Genomic DNA, 13,081 nt, shown 5'->3' with positions numbered 1-13,081 from the left:
CTTGTGCTTATGATATGGGTTGAAATGTGCTGGTTCTTGAGTCTTCAACACAAAGGACTGAAGAAGACTGTGCAAGCTAACAGTTGTTCCTATCGTGGATGAGGAGTCATATCTAGGCTGGAACTTACCCTAAGAGGCAATGGTCACCATGGGAGACCAAGGAGAGCAGGGAAAACTGTCCCAGATGACAGACCTGTGTTTCTGGGAGTGTGTAAGTTGGGGCTAGCATCATTCCACCTATGAAGGTACAGTAATATGTGCTTGCCTTAGCCACAGTCATATCTGAAAATACTGTTTTCACATGAATCCTGTGGGCATAAGGGGTATGTGAGAGATGCTTCCCATCAGTTGTCTCCTGTAACAATAGACTCACACAGCGGGAGTGAACAATGGGTGCTTGAAATAACAATCAAGTCTATATTGGTGGTCTTGGCAGTTGTCTCTGAAAAAGCTATCACTGCATCAGTGATGGTCAGAGTAGGTGATGTTGGAACCTTCAGTGATGGGATATGTAACATTGTTCTCTACAGCCTCTAAAGTTCTGCTCGAGTCCCAAGACTACAACTCATTGACACTTCTGACTGAGTTTCCCATTTTAAGATGAGCTATCAGGGATAAAATGGGTTCCTGTCCCTCCCATCAAATTGGTTTGTCACTCAGATCCCCAGCTGCCATAAATCAGGTGGCTCAGAGATGTATTCACCAAATAATGAATGTCTCATGATGATGGAGGAGGTTGTTGTTATGGGGGGAGGAGTGAAATGAGGGAGGTGGGGGGTATATGGGGACCTCATATTTTTTTAATGTTAACATTAAAAAAATAAAGACAAAAAAAACCTCAGATGCCCACAGTAGTCAAGCAATTAAATGAATGAGGTGGACTGAAGAGTGCTAGATTTAAAGAGATCAGAATCTTCTGTACTCAAGACAATTGTTACCAGCCAAGTAGGCTGAAGGTATTCAAACTTCTAAAGAGAAGTCATAAATCCAGATGTTATCGTGAAATTCTTGATTTCTAAATACTGCCAACTAATTTAGAAGTTTTAAACAAAACATACCTTAGACCAAATTTGGGCCATAGCTACTAGTTTTTTCCACTGTTATAGAGCATACAATAAACAGGAGGTAGATAAAGTGGCGGTAGAGTTTTGAGTCAGAATATTAATACATCTACAGTATTAACATTACCTAGAATGACTTTAATAAATTCTTGTCCTGCATTTCATTTAAACAATAGCTGTTGCTCCTAAACTATTGCCCTTATCCCAGTATATAGTTTCAGCACATTCTGAATCTACCTGACCTTATTAGTAAGTACACTAGAGTCCTGATTCTGTGAATGCATGGACCATATCTAATTCAACTGTGCATTCCAAGTGTCTGGCATTCAATGAGTACTGACTGAATTTGAAATTGAAGATGAGACTTGACACAACCAATACACCTCCTTGCCTTCTAGAAGAAAAGCTTCTTACATGGATACATTTATGAGGTTCATATTGACTTTGGCTTCTAGGACTTGTACTTTATTCCATCCAAGGATAGAGACAGGGATCTCAATTCATGCTTACTAATTATGAGCCACCTTATCCATGAGAGTCTTGGAGAAAGGATTCTTTGCTCTTTCAAGCTTTGAACTCTAGCTAATGAGTATTACCTGAACCTATCAAGGCCTGAGGCTAAAAACATTAGGCCATTTGGTGCATAGGATAGAGAGATGTGGAATATACCCAATTCTACCAATTAAACTTATTCAATTATCACTAGTCTGGTATTTAATAATAATAATGATATCTAACATTGATTAAATACAACAATAATGATCTTTAATAAAAATGATAGCTACAAAGACACTGAACTGGATACTTTATATATAAATCCTTTGAGCCAGAAAGGGTACCAGTATTTACTTATAAAGTAATCAAACTGGAGACCCAGATAATTTTCTTTCCAAAAGAAATAAGCAGCTTTTCTAGATAGCAGCCAACAAAGATTTTGGTGGGATTTGCCGAGCAGAAATAGAAATAAGACTTGAACATACCTATTAGATTTGGCCCTGTACTCTGTGATGGTGTAGACCATATGGTGCCTCCAAGTGCTGTGTGTTTTGGCATCTTTGTAGTGGGCATCAGTGTTTCATGAATCCCTGAAAAAAAAGGATGATGGAAAGGTAAAGGTATTCATTATTTCAGGATGGTAGTGGAACAGTTGAAAAAGAATCCTTGGCATACACACATTCTGTATATTGACTGTTCTTTCTGCTAGACCTCAACTTGGAGACTCTAGACCCCAAGTTATATGAATGAGCCAGAGGTGCCCCAGGTAACTTCAAATCAAATCTTCTAACAGGACATGGTAGAGGGAAAACAGTGGGCAATGCCAGGAAAAACTGCCAGATCGCTGATGGGAAGCTATTCATTTTATAAATAATGACAAATTAACATTCTTTTTAGAACAGGAATTCTTAACCTCTTTTACCATAGGCCCCTTTGACAGGCTTATGAATCACAGGAATCCCTTCATAAAATGAAATAAAAGTAATAAATTAGAATAAAATATAGAATAATATAGAAAATAAAATTTTAAAACAGATTACAAAGGGAACAATATTAAAATATTTTTATCAAAATTTTAAAAGAGATTAGTTAAATAAAATAGGCACTTCTTTTACTAATGCGTTAAATAAGATCTGGTGGCAGTCCCAATAGCTACCATAATTTCAAAGATGGGCATAAAGAGCATTTCAAAGATTCTGCAACAACTGCAATTTGATATGAAAATGCCTGTGATTTCTATTGAGATGTCAAAATCACTTACACCACTAATATTAATGTGTTTTTCCCCCTCATTTGTCAATGAAGGAAAGGTTAAAAAATCAGTTATAGGTTAACAAAAGTAATGACATACTTTATTTCCAGGTTCACCACCAACACATTGGAGGAAGAAGGAACAGTGCATTCTTACTTTCAATGCATAGACAGGTATATAAAAATAGAAGATTGCCAATATGTTAGCAGTGGTTATTTTTGCACAGCAAGACTAGGGGAGACGTAAGTTTTTTTCTTTTTACGTTTCAGGGTTCTAAGCAATTTGAATTGAGTTCATATTTGTAAAATAAAAAACAATATTAAAAACACAATTTTTGTATTACTCTAATATAAGCAGAAAAGATGGGGAAGGACTAGGAAGTGATTTATGATATTTAATGGACAGCATTGTAAACTGAGAAATGGCAATAAAATATATTCGTTGAAAAAAAAAGAAAGGACTTGGCAAGAACTGGACTAGGTATTGCTCATGTCTCAAGAGAGCTCCTCCCTGTGACTGTGGCTTCTATTGGGGGAGAAGCAGGTGTCCAGAGTGTTTGGGTTCCTGACAGGGAAAGCAATACTATCTGAGTTTCAGCTGTGATTCTCTTTCCTGCAGTGGTCTGCACTGAGGTTCATCCAAAGGTTATCCTCTCAGAAGTCTCTTCCTGGACCACTTAGGATAGATATTGGAGAGGGAGTCATATCTGAAGTCTGAAGAAAGGCCAATGTTTCAAACTGTCTTGCTGTGGAGGGCCCAAGGAAAGGGACAGTTTTCGAGGAACTGGATGACATATAGATCTGGTTTCTCCTACAGTGGATAGGCTTAAAGAGAGAGCACCAGACCTTGCTACATGAACTGTGCTGATGATTTTTATGTGGGAGAGGTCAATGTCCCAGATGATATCTGGATGAGGCATGCTCCCAGAAGCATATTTAGGATCTTGTGTTCTTGAGTAGGGGCCCTGAGATCTTTTCTTACTATGGAAAGGATACAGGTCCCTCAAGGATTTCAGTGGGGCCCATGGGTTGAACTGGGCTTGCTCTTGCTGCCATAACAGAAGTCATCATATTTGTCCCTGGGCTTATATTTTTAAGGCTTGGACAGTGGGAAAGATGTTGTGCTGCATCTGAATCTTGAATGGCTCTCAGGATATCTAGGAGTGAGCACAAAGGCAGATTCAGCCCCCACACTGCAACTGCAGGTAAGTCAAAGGTCCAAGTGGACTCTGGGATCACCCTACTTGAAAAGAATGTGGTCTGTGGTGATAAGGACTTTGATGGGTTTGAGAAGACAAATTCATCAATGGTAGACGTCACAAGTGTCCGTAGGCGTTCTGGTGTTAGATGAGCTAGCACTCTGCTCATGGTGATTTCAGACATGGCTGTGATTTCACCTGAGCTCATGGTCAGGGAGAGAGGAAAATGTTTCATTTCCAGCTGACTAAGTGGGCTCATTGATCAAGGACAGAGGAAACTGTCACAAATGATTGACCCTTCCTAGAAATTTTGAGCTAAGGGCAGAGAGAGAAAGTAGGAGAGTTTCTGTATAAAGAATCTATGAGCAGGAGTCCTTGCTGCTTACCTTACAAAGTTCTCACTGAGCACAGAATTACCCATAAAAAATATTTAAAATTTAAAATTGAGGAAGAGCTCATTCAAGACAGAAGTCTGATATAACAAAGGCCCTCTAACCATGGGAAGAGGCTTTTCCTGACTTTTAAACTTTCAATAAATCATTATTGAGTACCCATTCAATGTGTCTACCTGACTTATTAATGAATTAACAAACTAAGAGAACTTTGGAATTGCTTAACCCTCAAGGAAAAGCCTATTTGGATGTGTACTGAGACACTTACCAGTATATTCTGTTCATGTAATTCATGAGCCTAAGAAGAGTAGTCAAATTAACAGCTACTCTCCCACTACCTGGAGCCATACTTACTTAAGACAACCACTCATTTTTCTCATGATCAACAAATGAACAAGTTTTCACCACCAAGGATCCATCTGGAAGTACAGAGAGGAAGTAGGAATAGGACTTACTTGTACCTATTTTAGTGGCAGGTGAGCTGGTTTCCAGAGCAGTACTTGGCTGTGGACCATGTCCTTTTGCTGTCAAGTTTGAGGTCTGGTTAAAAGTCTCCACATTCCCAATAGTCCCTGTGTGAAAAGCTGAAAGAAGGTGATGAAGTCAGTTAACCCAAAGCTCAGAGACCAGATACTCCTCTTATTCTCAACACTTGTTCTGAGAATGATCTTCAACTAGGGAAACCAAGGGGAGCTTAGGTTCCCATCATAATTGGCTAGCCCCAGCTACTCATCAGGAAAAATGACCAAAACCTAGTGAAAATGGGTAAATCTGAGAAAATATTTCAGAAACCTAAACATAAATATGTGGTATTCATCAGGAATAACTAAAAACCATGACTATGTGGATGACTATGGATATAAGCAGGTAATTTCTACACTGACCTAAGAGATCACCCTTAGGGAACTGTGATGTCCATGCTGACCAACTGAAAATCCCTCTTCAGCAATAATCCTGAGGTAGTACAAATTAGAGACCTTATGAAAAAAAGAAAAGTTCCTCACTATCTCCCATGACCACCCAAGGGCAATAAACCAATTTCCAAGAAGGCAGGAACAGCACATCCTTACTTGTGAATGGGGATGAGCTTCCAAGATCAGGAGCATAGATGCTCCCTGACCCAGCAGTCTGACCCCTGTTGGTTGGGGCCTCTGTCAGTGGAGAGGTGGATGTCCAGAGGGGCTCCCTCTCAGCCTCAGAGGAGGTGAATTCTTCTGATGGGGTTTTGGCCAAGCCAGGCTCCACTCCTGGCCTGGTGTGCTTTCCCCTTGGGCTTCCTGAGGAAGGAATATTCTCAGGAGAAGTATGGGTTTTCTGTATCAGAACATTGAGAAATGTTGATGAAGAAATCCAGGTTGGAGTTGTGGGAGTCAGGGAAGAGTCCCTAGGCCCTGTTCTCCTGGGCACACCAAAAGAATCAGGGCTATTGCTGATAATGGAGGATGTGTGAATTGAGGAACTTAAATCCCCATCAGAAAATGGGCTGGAGCCCAAGATGGTTGAACTTTCCCCTGAGACTTCCTCAGTGCCAACAGAAAGTGTTGTCCCTGAGACAGATGGAAGAGATCTTGTACCTAGCAGCTCATGTGCCAAAGAGGAAGTTGATACTTCCTCAGTTGTCACTTCCCTAACCCTATGGAAGAATGAAGTCAAGCCTGTGGGTTTCCCTGTTGTGGGGGATATGACCAACGGAGTGGTCACCTCAAGGGACACAGAAGAGGCTGAAGAAGAAAGTCCAGGCCCAGCCTTCCCCTGCAGTGCTGATGACTCTGACCAGGAGCCATGTTGCTTTCTGGGGGTAGTTTCCTCAGAGAAAGCTGGAGCCCCATCAGTGGTTGGGGTCAAAGACACAGATGAACTCCATTCAGAAATTAAATTTGATCCCAGATCTAGTGTAAATTCTCCTTGGTCCAAGACCTGAGTAACCCCTCTGCTCATTTCCACAGAACTGAGGGTGGCAGCAAAACTCTGCTCCTCCGCAGACTGCCCTGGAGGTAAACTTGTCTTATCATTAGACATAGAGTTTACTGGCATTGCCTCTGATGGTGTGGATCTTATGGATGCCTGAGGGACTAACACCAAAGTGGCCTGTACCACGGGGGATCTGGGCTCTGCAGATGGAAAAATAGAGGTGGGGAGTGAAGATGAAATTTCCCTGGCTTCTGTGCTAAGGAGGCCTGGAAATCTAGATACAGGCATACCAATGCTACCTCCAGTCCCTGGGTCTGTGACACTTCTGGCTGTAGTTTCTAAAGATGAGTAAATCAATGAGACAGATGGACTTGGTTCTGGGCCCATGGTGAGTTGTTGGGAAGCTGTGACTGGAAGGGGAGTTAAGTTCCCAGTAGGATCCATAAATCTGAGTCTTTCAGAGGTGGTTGAATCTGAGTTTTGGAGAGCACTGGTACCTCCTCCTAGATTTAAAACTTCATCATGAGATGTGGACATGGGCAAATAAGTAGCAAATCTTGTCATGGATGAACTTGAGTTTGAGACATCAGGGTCAGTTGAGGTCATTTCCTCTGTTGAACTGGTACTCAGTTTTGTTGCCATGGGGATAGATGTAGTGAGGGTCAACCAAGAATTGATTGTGTTCTGCTCACTGGTGGAGAGGGCCAAGGATTCACCTCTGGTATTGGAAGGAAGTTCCAAAATGTGAGTTCCAATAGTAGGGGAGGTAGAGGCTAGTACAGAGACTGGTGCTGAGCTTGACTGTGTCCCAACTCCAGAAGTGTTTACTGCGATATCTGTGTCATGGGACTTTGTGGAGTGCTCAACTCTGTTTGTGCTGATCCATGCAATTGTGGCTGGGTTGGTGGAATTAGCACTCCTTAGGATTTTAGGGCTTCTAGAGTGAGTAACTGGGCTGATAAAATTTGTTCCCAGATAGCTATCTGTGGTTCTGTGTTCCCTGACTAGAACTGATGAAGACACCTGAGCTGAACTTGTAACCTTGGGGTCTACAGTGGTGAAGTATGTGGTGGAGGCCAAAGTACTGCCTATATTCATCTCTCCAGGAGCTGACCCAGTCTCAGGTGGGAACCCAGAAGAGTAGGAAATTTTATTAGCTTCCATTCTGACTATTGGTATAGGAGTGGTGGTCTCCCCTATGGGGATAGTGAAAGGTGTATATGAGCCAGTTTTCACTACTGAAGCCATAGTGACATTCATAGTGCTAGGACTCTCTGAACTGGCAAGTGCTCTAAGGCTGATACTGGCTGTGTCTGTATTCTCAGGGGAGGTGTTTACAGTAGGGACTCTCCCTGATGACCACTCTATTGATGGGTTTGAAGATGGAAGACCCTGGGGAATAGTGGCATTTTCCCTCATATGAGAACTTGTTGGAATATGCCCAGGTAAGCTGATCATACTCAATTTACTACCTTCAGCTGTGCCTGCCATTATACTTGTGGTGACTATCTGGCTTGAAAATTTGCTGTTTTTTGTGACTTTGGCAGCAGTAACAGAAGGAGATGAGGACAAGATGCTGGTGCTCATCCAGGAGCTTCGAACAGAGCCAGTCTCAGGAGGTGAAAAATGAGTTGCAGTGGTTTGTGAAGTTAGAGCTCTGTTGGTTCCATCCCCAGAAACTGTAATCTCCCCAAAGGTTAAATGACGTAGGGCATCAGAAACTGTTCCAACCAATTGGCTGGTCCCCTCTGGAGCACTTGAGCCAGCAGCAGCCACGGACTCAGATGAGTATGTGGAGACTGGGACACTTTCCTTTCCCAAGGTAAAATGTGTAGATATCTCAGATAGGGTTGTGGGAAGGAAGGGTGTGTCCAACCTCCTTTCACTGCTGTGGCCTTGTGCAGTTGTGATATCAGTGGAATCTGAAGATTGAATGACTGGGCCTTTCCCAGCCTTTGTTGTGAAAATGGATATTGGTATTTCCCTGATAGAAGTTCCTTCCATGGTGGTGGTCTTTAGGGGAGTGAATCTAGAGACCAATGCAGCAGCAGGAAAAAGGGTGGCTGAGGCTGACACAGTTGTTGAAGATGGTGATGACCCTTTCTCAATGCTGGGGCTCATCTCTGACCAACTTGTGTTGTGTGGTACAGTGGAATAATTTTTTGTGCTTGTATTGGTCAACGATATGGTGGGAACATAAGTTAAAGTAGAGGTCCTAAAGAGATTAAATCTTCTAGGAAGAGCTCTTCTGGTTGGGTTTGTAACTAGGTCACTGTTTGTGGCTCTGCCCTCACTCATTGGGGGGGCAGAAGGGACCACAGAATACCTTGTTCTGATATCCATGATGGGGAAGGCTTGAGTAGGGGCAGAAGTGGCAGCCAAGACGGTATCTCCTCTGGGAGTAGTGGTATCATTTGAAAGCACAAATGGACTCAAAGTTTCATTTACCTCCTTTCCATTTATGGATAGAGAGGTATTGTACTCCACTGTGGAAGAGATGGAAGATGTAGAAGATCTGGTGGTTACTGTGTCTGAAGTGCTGGTGAGACTGAGGGTGCCTGGAATCCCTGACCATTCAGAAGCCATAGTTCTGGCTAAATGGATGCTGGATGTGCCTGTGTTATTAGGGGAGACAATGAGGGTGAGGATACTCCTTGATGGACCTTTTCCTGATGGATATAGAGGTCCCAGAGAGGCAACTGTGCTTCTCACTTTTTCAGTGCTCATCTCTATATTGCTTGGTGTTGTAGAAAATGGAGCAGGTGAGTTGGGCTCTGTCTTTGTGAGAGTCTCAGGCATCCTTGAATTCATGATGGAAGTGTCTTTCTGGACTGAGATTGTACTGGTACCTAACAGTTTATCACTAAGAGCAGATGAGAACAGAGGGCCATGGGTGCTTATCCTGATATCTCCAATAGATCCAGGTTCAGAAAAGGAGAAGTGATGTCCTGTGTTTGATGGAGTCAGACCTGGGCTGTTTCCCTCCCTGGAAATTGAAGTTTCTCTAGATGATGTCTCATGGATGGTAGAAGAAACCATCCCAAGTGATGGGTGTGTCCTTCCTGGAGCTCTTGAGCCAGCTCCCACCCTGGTTTCAGCTGGCAATGTAGATATTGAGACACTGTTCATGGTCAGAGTCAAATGTGTTGATGTCTCAGATGAGGTTCTAGCTCCCATGGGCAGGTGAGTTGTGCCCCAGGTGATCTCTGTGAAGCTACTTCTTGTTGAGATCTCAGGAGGAACAGTAAATTGATCAGTGGTTGGACCACTTGTGGCTTCAGTGGCAAGAGTGTCTGTAGATATTTTTTGAGAAGACATTCTTTCCATGGAACTGGTCTTTGTAGTGGTGAATCCAAGAACCTCCATAATGGGGAAAGGGGTGAAAGAGACTGGCATACTGGTTGATCCTGGGGATCTCTCTGTTTCTACTCCAAGATTTGTCTCTGTCCACTTTGTGTGCTGGGGTCCAGTGAAATAATGAACAGTGCTTGCACTGGTCAACCATGCTCCTGTTGGAGTGCTAGAAATGGGTGCCCTGGAGAGGTCAGCACTTCCAGGGGCAGCTGTGGTGATTGCGTGCCTTACAGAGTTGTCTGTGGTTCTGAGTTCCCTCACTGGATGGGATGAAGAAATCTCATTTGGACTTGTTGCCCTGCTATCAGAAGTGCTGAAACCTAGAGTGAGACCTAAGGTGGCAGCCAAGCTGATATCTCCTGTAACATCTGTTCCTGGTGGAGGCACAGATGGATTCAGAGTTTGATTGGTCTCTCCTGTGATGGATAGATGGGTGGTATTCTTCACTGGGGAGGAGGTGGTAGATGGAGAAGACAAGATTTTCACTCCTGAAACACTGTTGAAACTGAGTGTGCTTGTACTCCCTGACCAATCAAAAGCCAAGGTCCTGGTTGTGTGGCTGCTGGGTACATCTGTAGTCTCAGAGGAGGTGCTAACTGTGAGAACAGTCCCTGTTGTTCCTCCCCCTGATGGAGATGGTGGCTCTAGAGGGGAAGTTGAATTTTGGACTCTTTCAGCATTCATTTCTGCATTGCTTGGTGACATGGAAAAAGAGATGGCTGAATTGGGCTCTGTCTTTTCTGGGGTGTCCAGGGTTCCTGAGGTTATGATGGAGGTGACAATCTGGTTTGAGAATGTGCTGGTCCCCGAGACTTTATCACTAAGATCTGAAGCAGATGAGAACCAAGGAATGCTGGTGCTTATCCTGATGTTTCTGGCAGATCCAGCCTTAGGAGAGGAGAAGAGATGTTCATTGTTTGGTGGAGTAGGTGCTGGGCTGGTTCCCTCCTTAAAATCTGGGATTCCTTCAGATGATGTCTCAGGGAGAGCAGCAGAAACTGTCCCAAATAATGGATTTGTTCTTTCTGGGGCATGTGAGTCAGCATCCATGGATATTGGGACACTTTTCTTGGATAAGGTCAAATTTTTGGATATCCCTGATGTCACTGTGTTTGCTTCAGACAGTTGAGACTTCTTCCTAGTACTTCCTGAATTACCATCTCCTGTTGTTGAGGTCACAGTGGGTGCCAAAGACTGATCAGTAGCTGGGCTACTTGTGCCCTTTGTGGTAAACGTGTTTGTAGATGTTACTCTGGGAAAAGTTCCTACCATGGAAGTAGTTTCTTGGGACCTGAATCCAGGAACTGTGTCTGTAGCAGGAGGGTGGGTAACAGGTGGATGTGAACCTTTCTCAAGTTTAGGACTTGTCTCTTCCCTGCTCATGTGCTGGAATTCAGTGGTCTCTTTAGCTTTGCCTGGACTTGTCCGTGGCGTTGTCTTTATGGTGTTTGGAATAAGTGTCCTAGAGAGGTTCAAACTTCTGCGTTTGCTGGTGGAGTCTGGTGAGTGTGTCACAAAGAGATTCTTTGTGGTTCTGAGCTTCCCTAATAAAGGGGATGAAGAAATATAAGATAAACTTATGGTCTTGATGGGTGTATCTGTTTCAGTTACTGACAGAGGGGTGTTAGTGTAGCCTGAGGGGAAAGTGACAGAAGAGGAAAAGCTTGTTTTCACTTCTGAAGCTCTGTTGATGGTGATAGTATCAGAAGTTTCTGATTGTTTAGTGGCTAAAGATTCTGGTAAGCTGAAGTGTGTTCTAGGGCTGGTAATGGATATGTCTGGAATCAGTATTATCCCCACTTTCCCATTTTCTGATGAAGTTGGAGATGGAAAACCCAGAGGCACAGTTACACTTTTCCCTGTCTCGGCACTTGTAGGGTGGTCCCTCGGAGTCGTGGAAGAAATGACAACTGAGCTGGGCTCTGTCCCTGCTGGGGTCTCAGGCATCTCTGATGTCCAACTGGTTGTGACTCTGTGACTTTGGAGTATATGACTCGCCATGACTTGATCACTAAGAGCTGAAGAAGAGGTGGATTCAGAGATGCTGGTGCTCATCCAGGAACCTTTTACAAAGCCAGCCTCAGAAAAGGAAGAGTGAACTCCAGGCTCCTGCATGGAAAGAGCTGGGTTGGTTACCTTCTTAATATCTATGGTCCCTCTAGTTGCTGTCTTGGGGAGAGGAGATGAAACTCCTGGAGTTTTCAAGCCAGTGGAAGCCACCGGCTCAGCTGGAGAAGTAGAGAGTGGGACATCTCTGGTTGCCTTAACCAGAGATATGTGGTCTGTGGGAAAGTGTGAGATCCCCAGGGTGCTCTCACTGCTGCTGCCTTCTCTGATCTTGGTCCTGGCATGAGAAGTGGGTTGCAGTATGACTGAGCTAGTCATGACATTTGGGTTCAGAGTCTCTGTGAGAATTTCCCTAACAGAAGATGCTTCATTGTAGCTGCTCCTGGGAGTGGTGAGCTCAGGACCCACTGTAGGATCAGGGGAAAGAATAGAAGAGGTTGTCACATTATTTGGGTGCTGAGGGTAAGGGTGATATCCTCTCAATTACATTACTTCTCTCTGGAGAAATATTTTCCCACAGTTGAGTGGAATATTCAGTTATTCCTGGGCAGGGCCATGTTCCTATTGAAGTGGTAGGAGCAGGGGTCTTAGGAAGATCAGAGCTTACAGAGCTGATTCCATTAATGTCAGCTCCTGGGGAGTTATCTATGATTCCCACCTGCCCCATATGGTTGGATAAGAGGACCAGAGAGGAACTGGTGGTCCCTGTGCCCATGGAGGTGAAGCCTGGGTTGGGGGTGAAGGAACACTCTGGGTAGTCCCTCCCTTAGGATCTGAGATCTCTGTTGGGGCCCAAGATAAAGAAGCAGCTGCACTGATGTCTGCTATAGTAATGAACACAGGAGTTGTGGGGCCCACCAAGGTAGAACTGACAGGGAACAATAAGCCAGTTCTTATTCTTGAGTCTCTGGTGGAGCTTATGGTACCTGGACTCTCTAACAAATCAGAGGTCAAAAGTTTCAATGAGCTGGCTTGTTCTCTGAGGCTGATGGTGGCCATGTCTGAGACCAGCACCATCCTTGCTGCTCCCTAGTCCCAATGTGGTTGGAGATAGAAAACCCAGAAGGACAATGACACTTTTCCCCCTCTCAGCATTTGTAGGATGGCCAATCAGTGCTATGAAAGGCAGGACATCTGAACTGAGCTCTGTCCTTGTTGGGGTCTCAGGGATCTTTGAAGTTAGGCAGGACCATGGGAATGATTTAGAGACTGTAAATTCACCATTAAAAGCTGAAGGAGACAAAGATGGATGAAAACAGAAGCTACATGTATTGCCCCACATGTTGGTGTAGACTGAATTGGGGCCACAAGGGGAAGGACCCTGTGAACAGTCATCCATATATGGAGATCA

The 13,081-nt window shown here is 43.9% G+C and overlaps 1 protein-coding gene across 1 annotated transcript in view; it reads right to left on the bottom strand.

Moving 5' to 3' along the window:
• Positions 1-12,747, bottom strand: part of MUC16 (mucin 16, cell surface associated) — a 102,587-nt gene extending 89,840 nt beyond the window's left edge. The window contains exons 1-4 of the mRNA XM_012519078.3: positions 12,657-12,747; positions 9,397-12,137; positions 5,469-5,712; positions 4,854-4,982 (exon numbers count right to left, since the gene is read on the bottom strand). Coding sequence (XP_012374532.3) covers positions 4,854-4,982; positions 5,469-5,712; positions 9,397-12,137; positions 12,657-12,747 — 3,205 coding nt within the window. The remainder of the gene's footprint in view (positions 1-4,853; positions 4,983-5,468; positions 5,713-9,396; positions 12,138-12,656) is intronic.
• Between the last annotated feature and the right edge of the window lie 334 nt (positions 12,748-13,081).

This window comes from Dasypus novemcinctus, chromosome 19, assembly GCF_030445035.2.
Source record: "Dasypus novemcinctus isolate mDasNov1 chromosome 19, mDasNov1.1.hap2, whole genome shotgun sequence".
Lineage (NCBI taxonomy): Eukaryota > Metazoa > Chordata > Mammalia > Cingulata > Dasypodidae > Dasypus > Dasypus novemcinctus.
The sequence above is the reverse complement of the archived record's forward strand: the minus strand, read 5'-3'. Positions and strand labels throughout refer to the sequence as shown.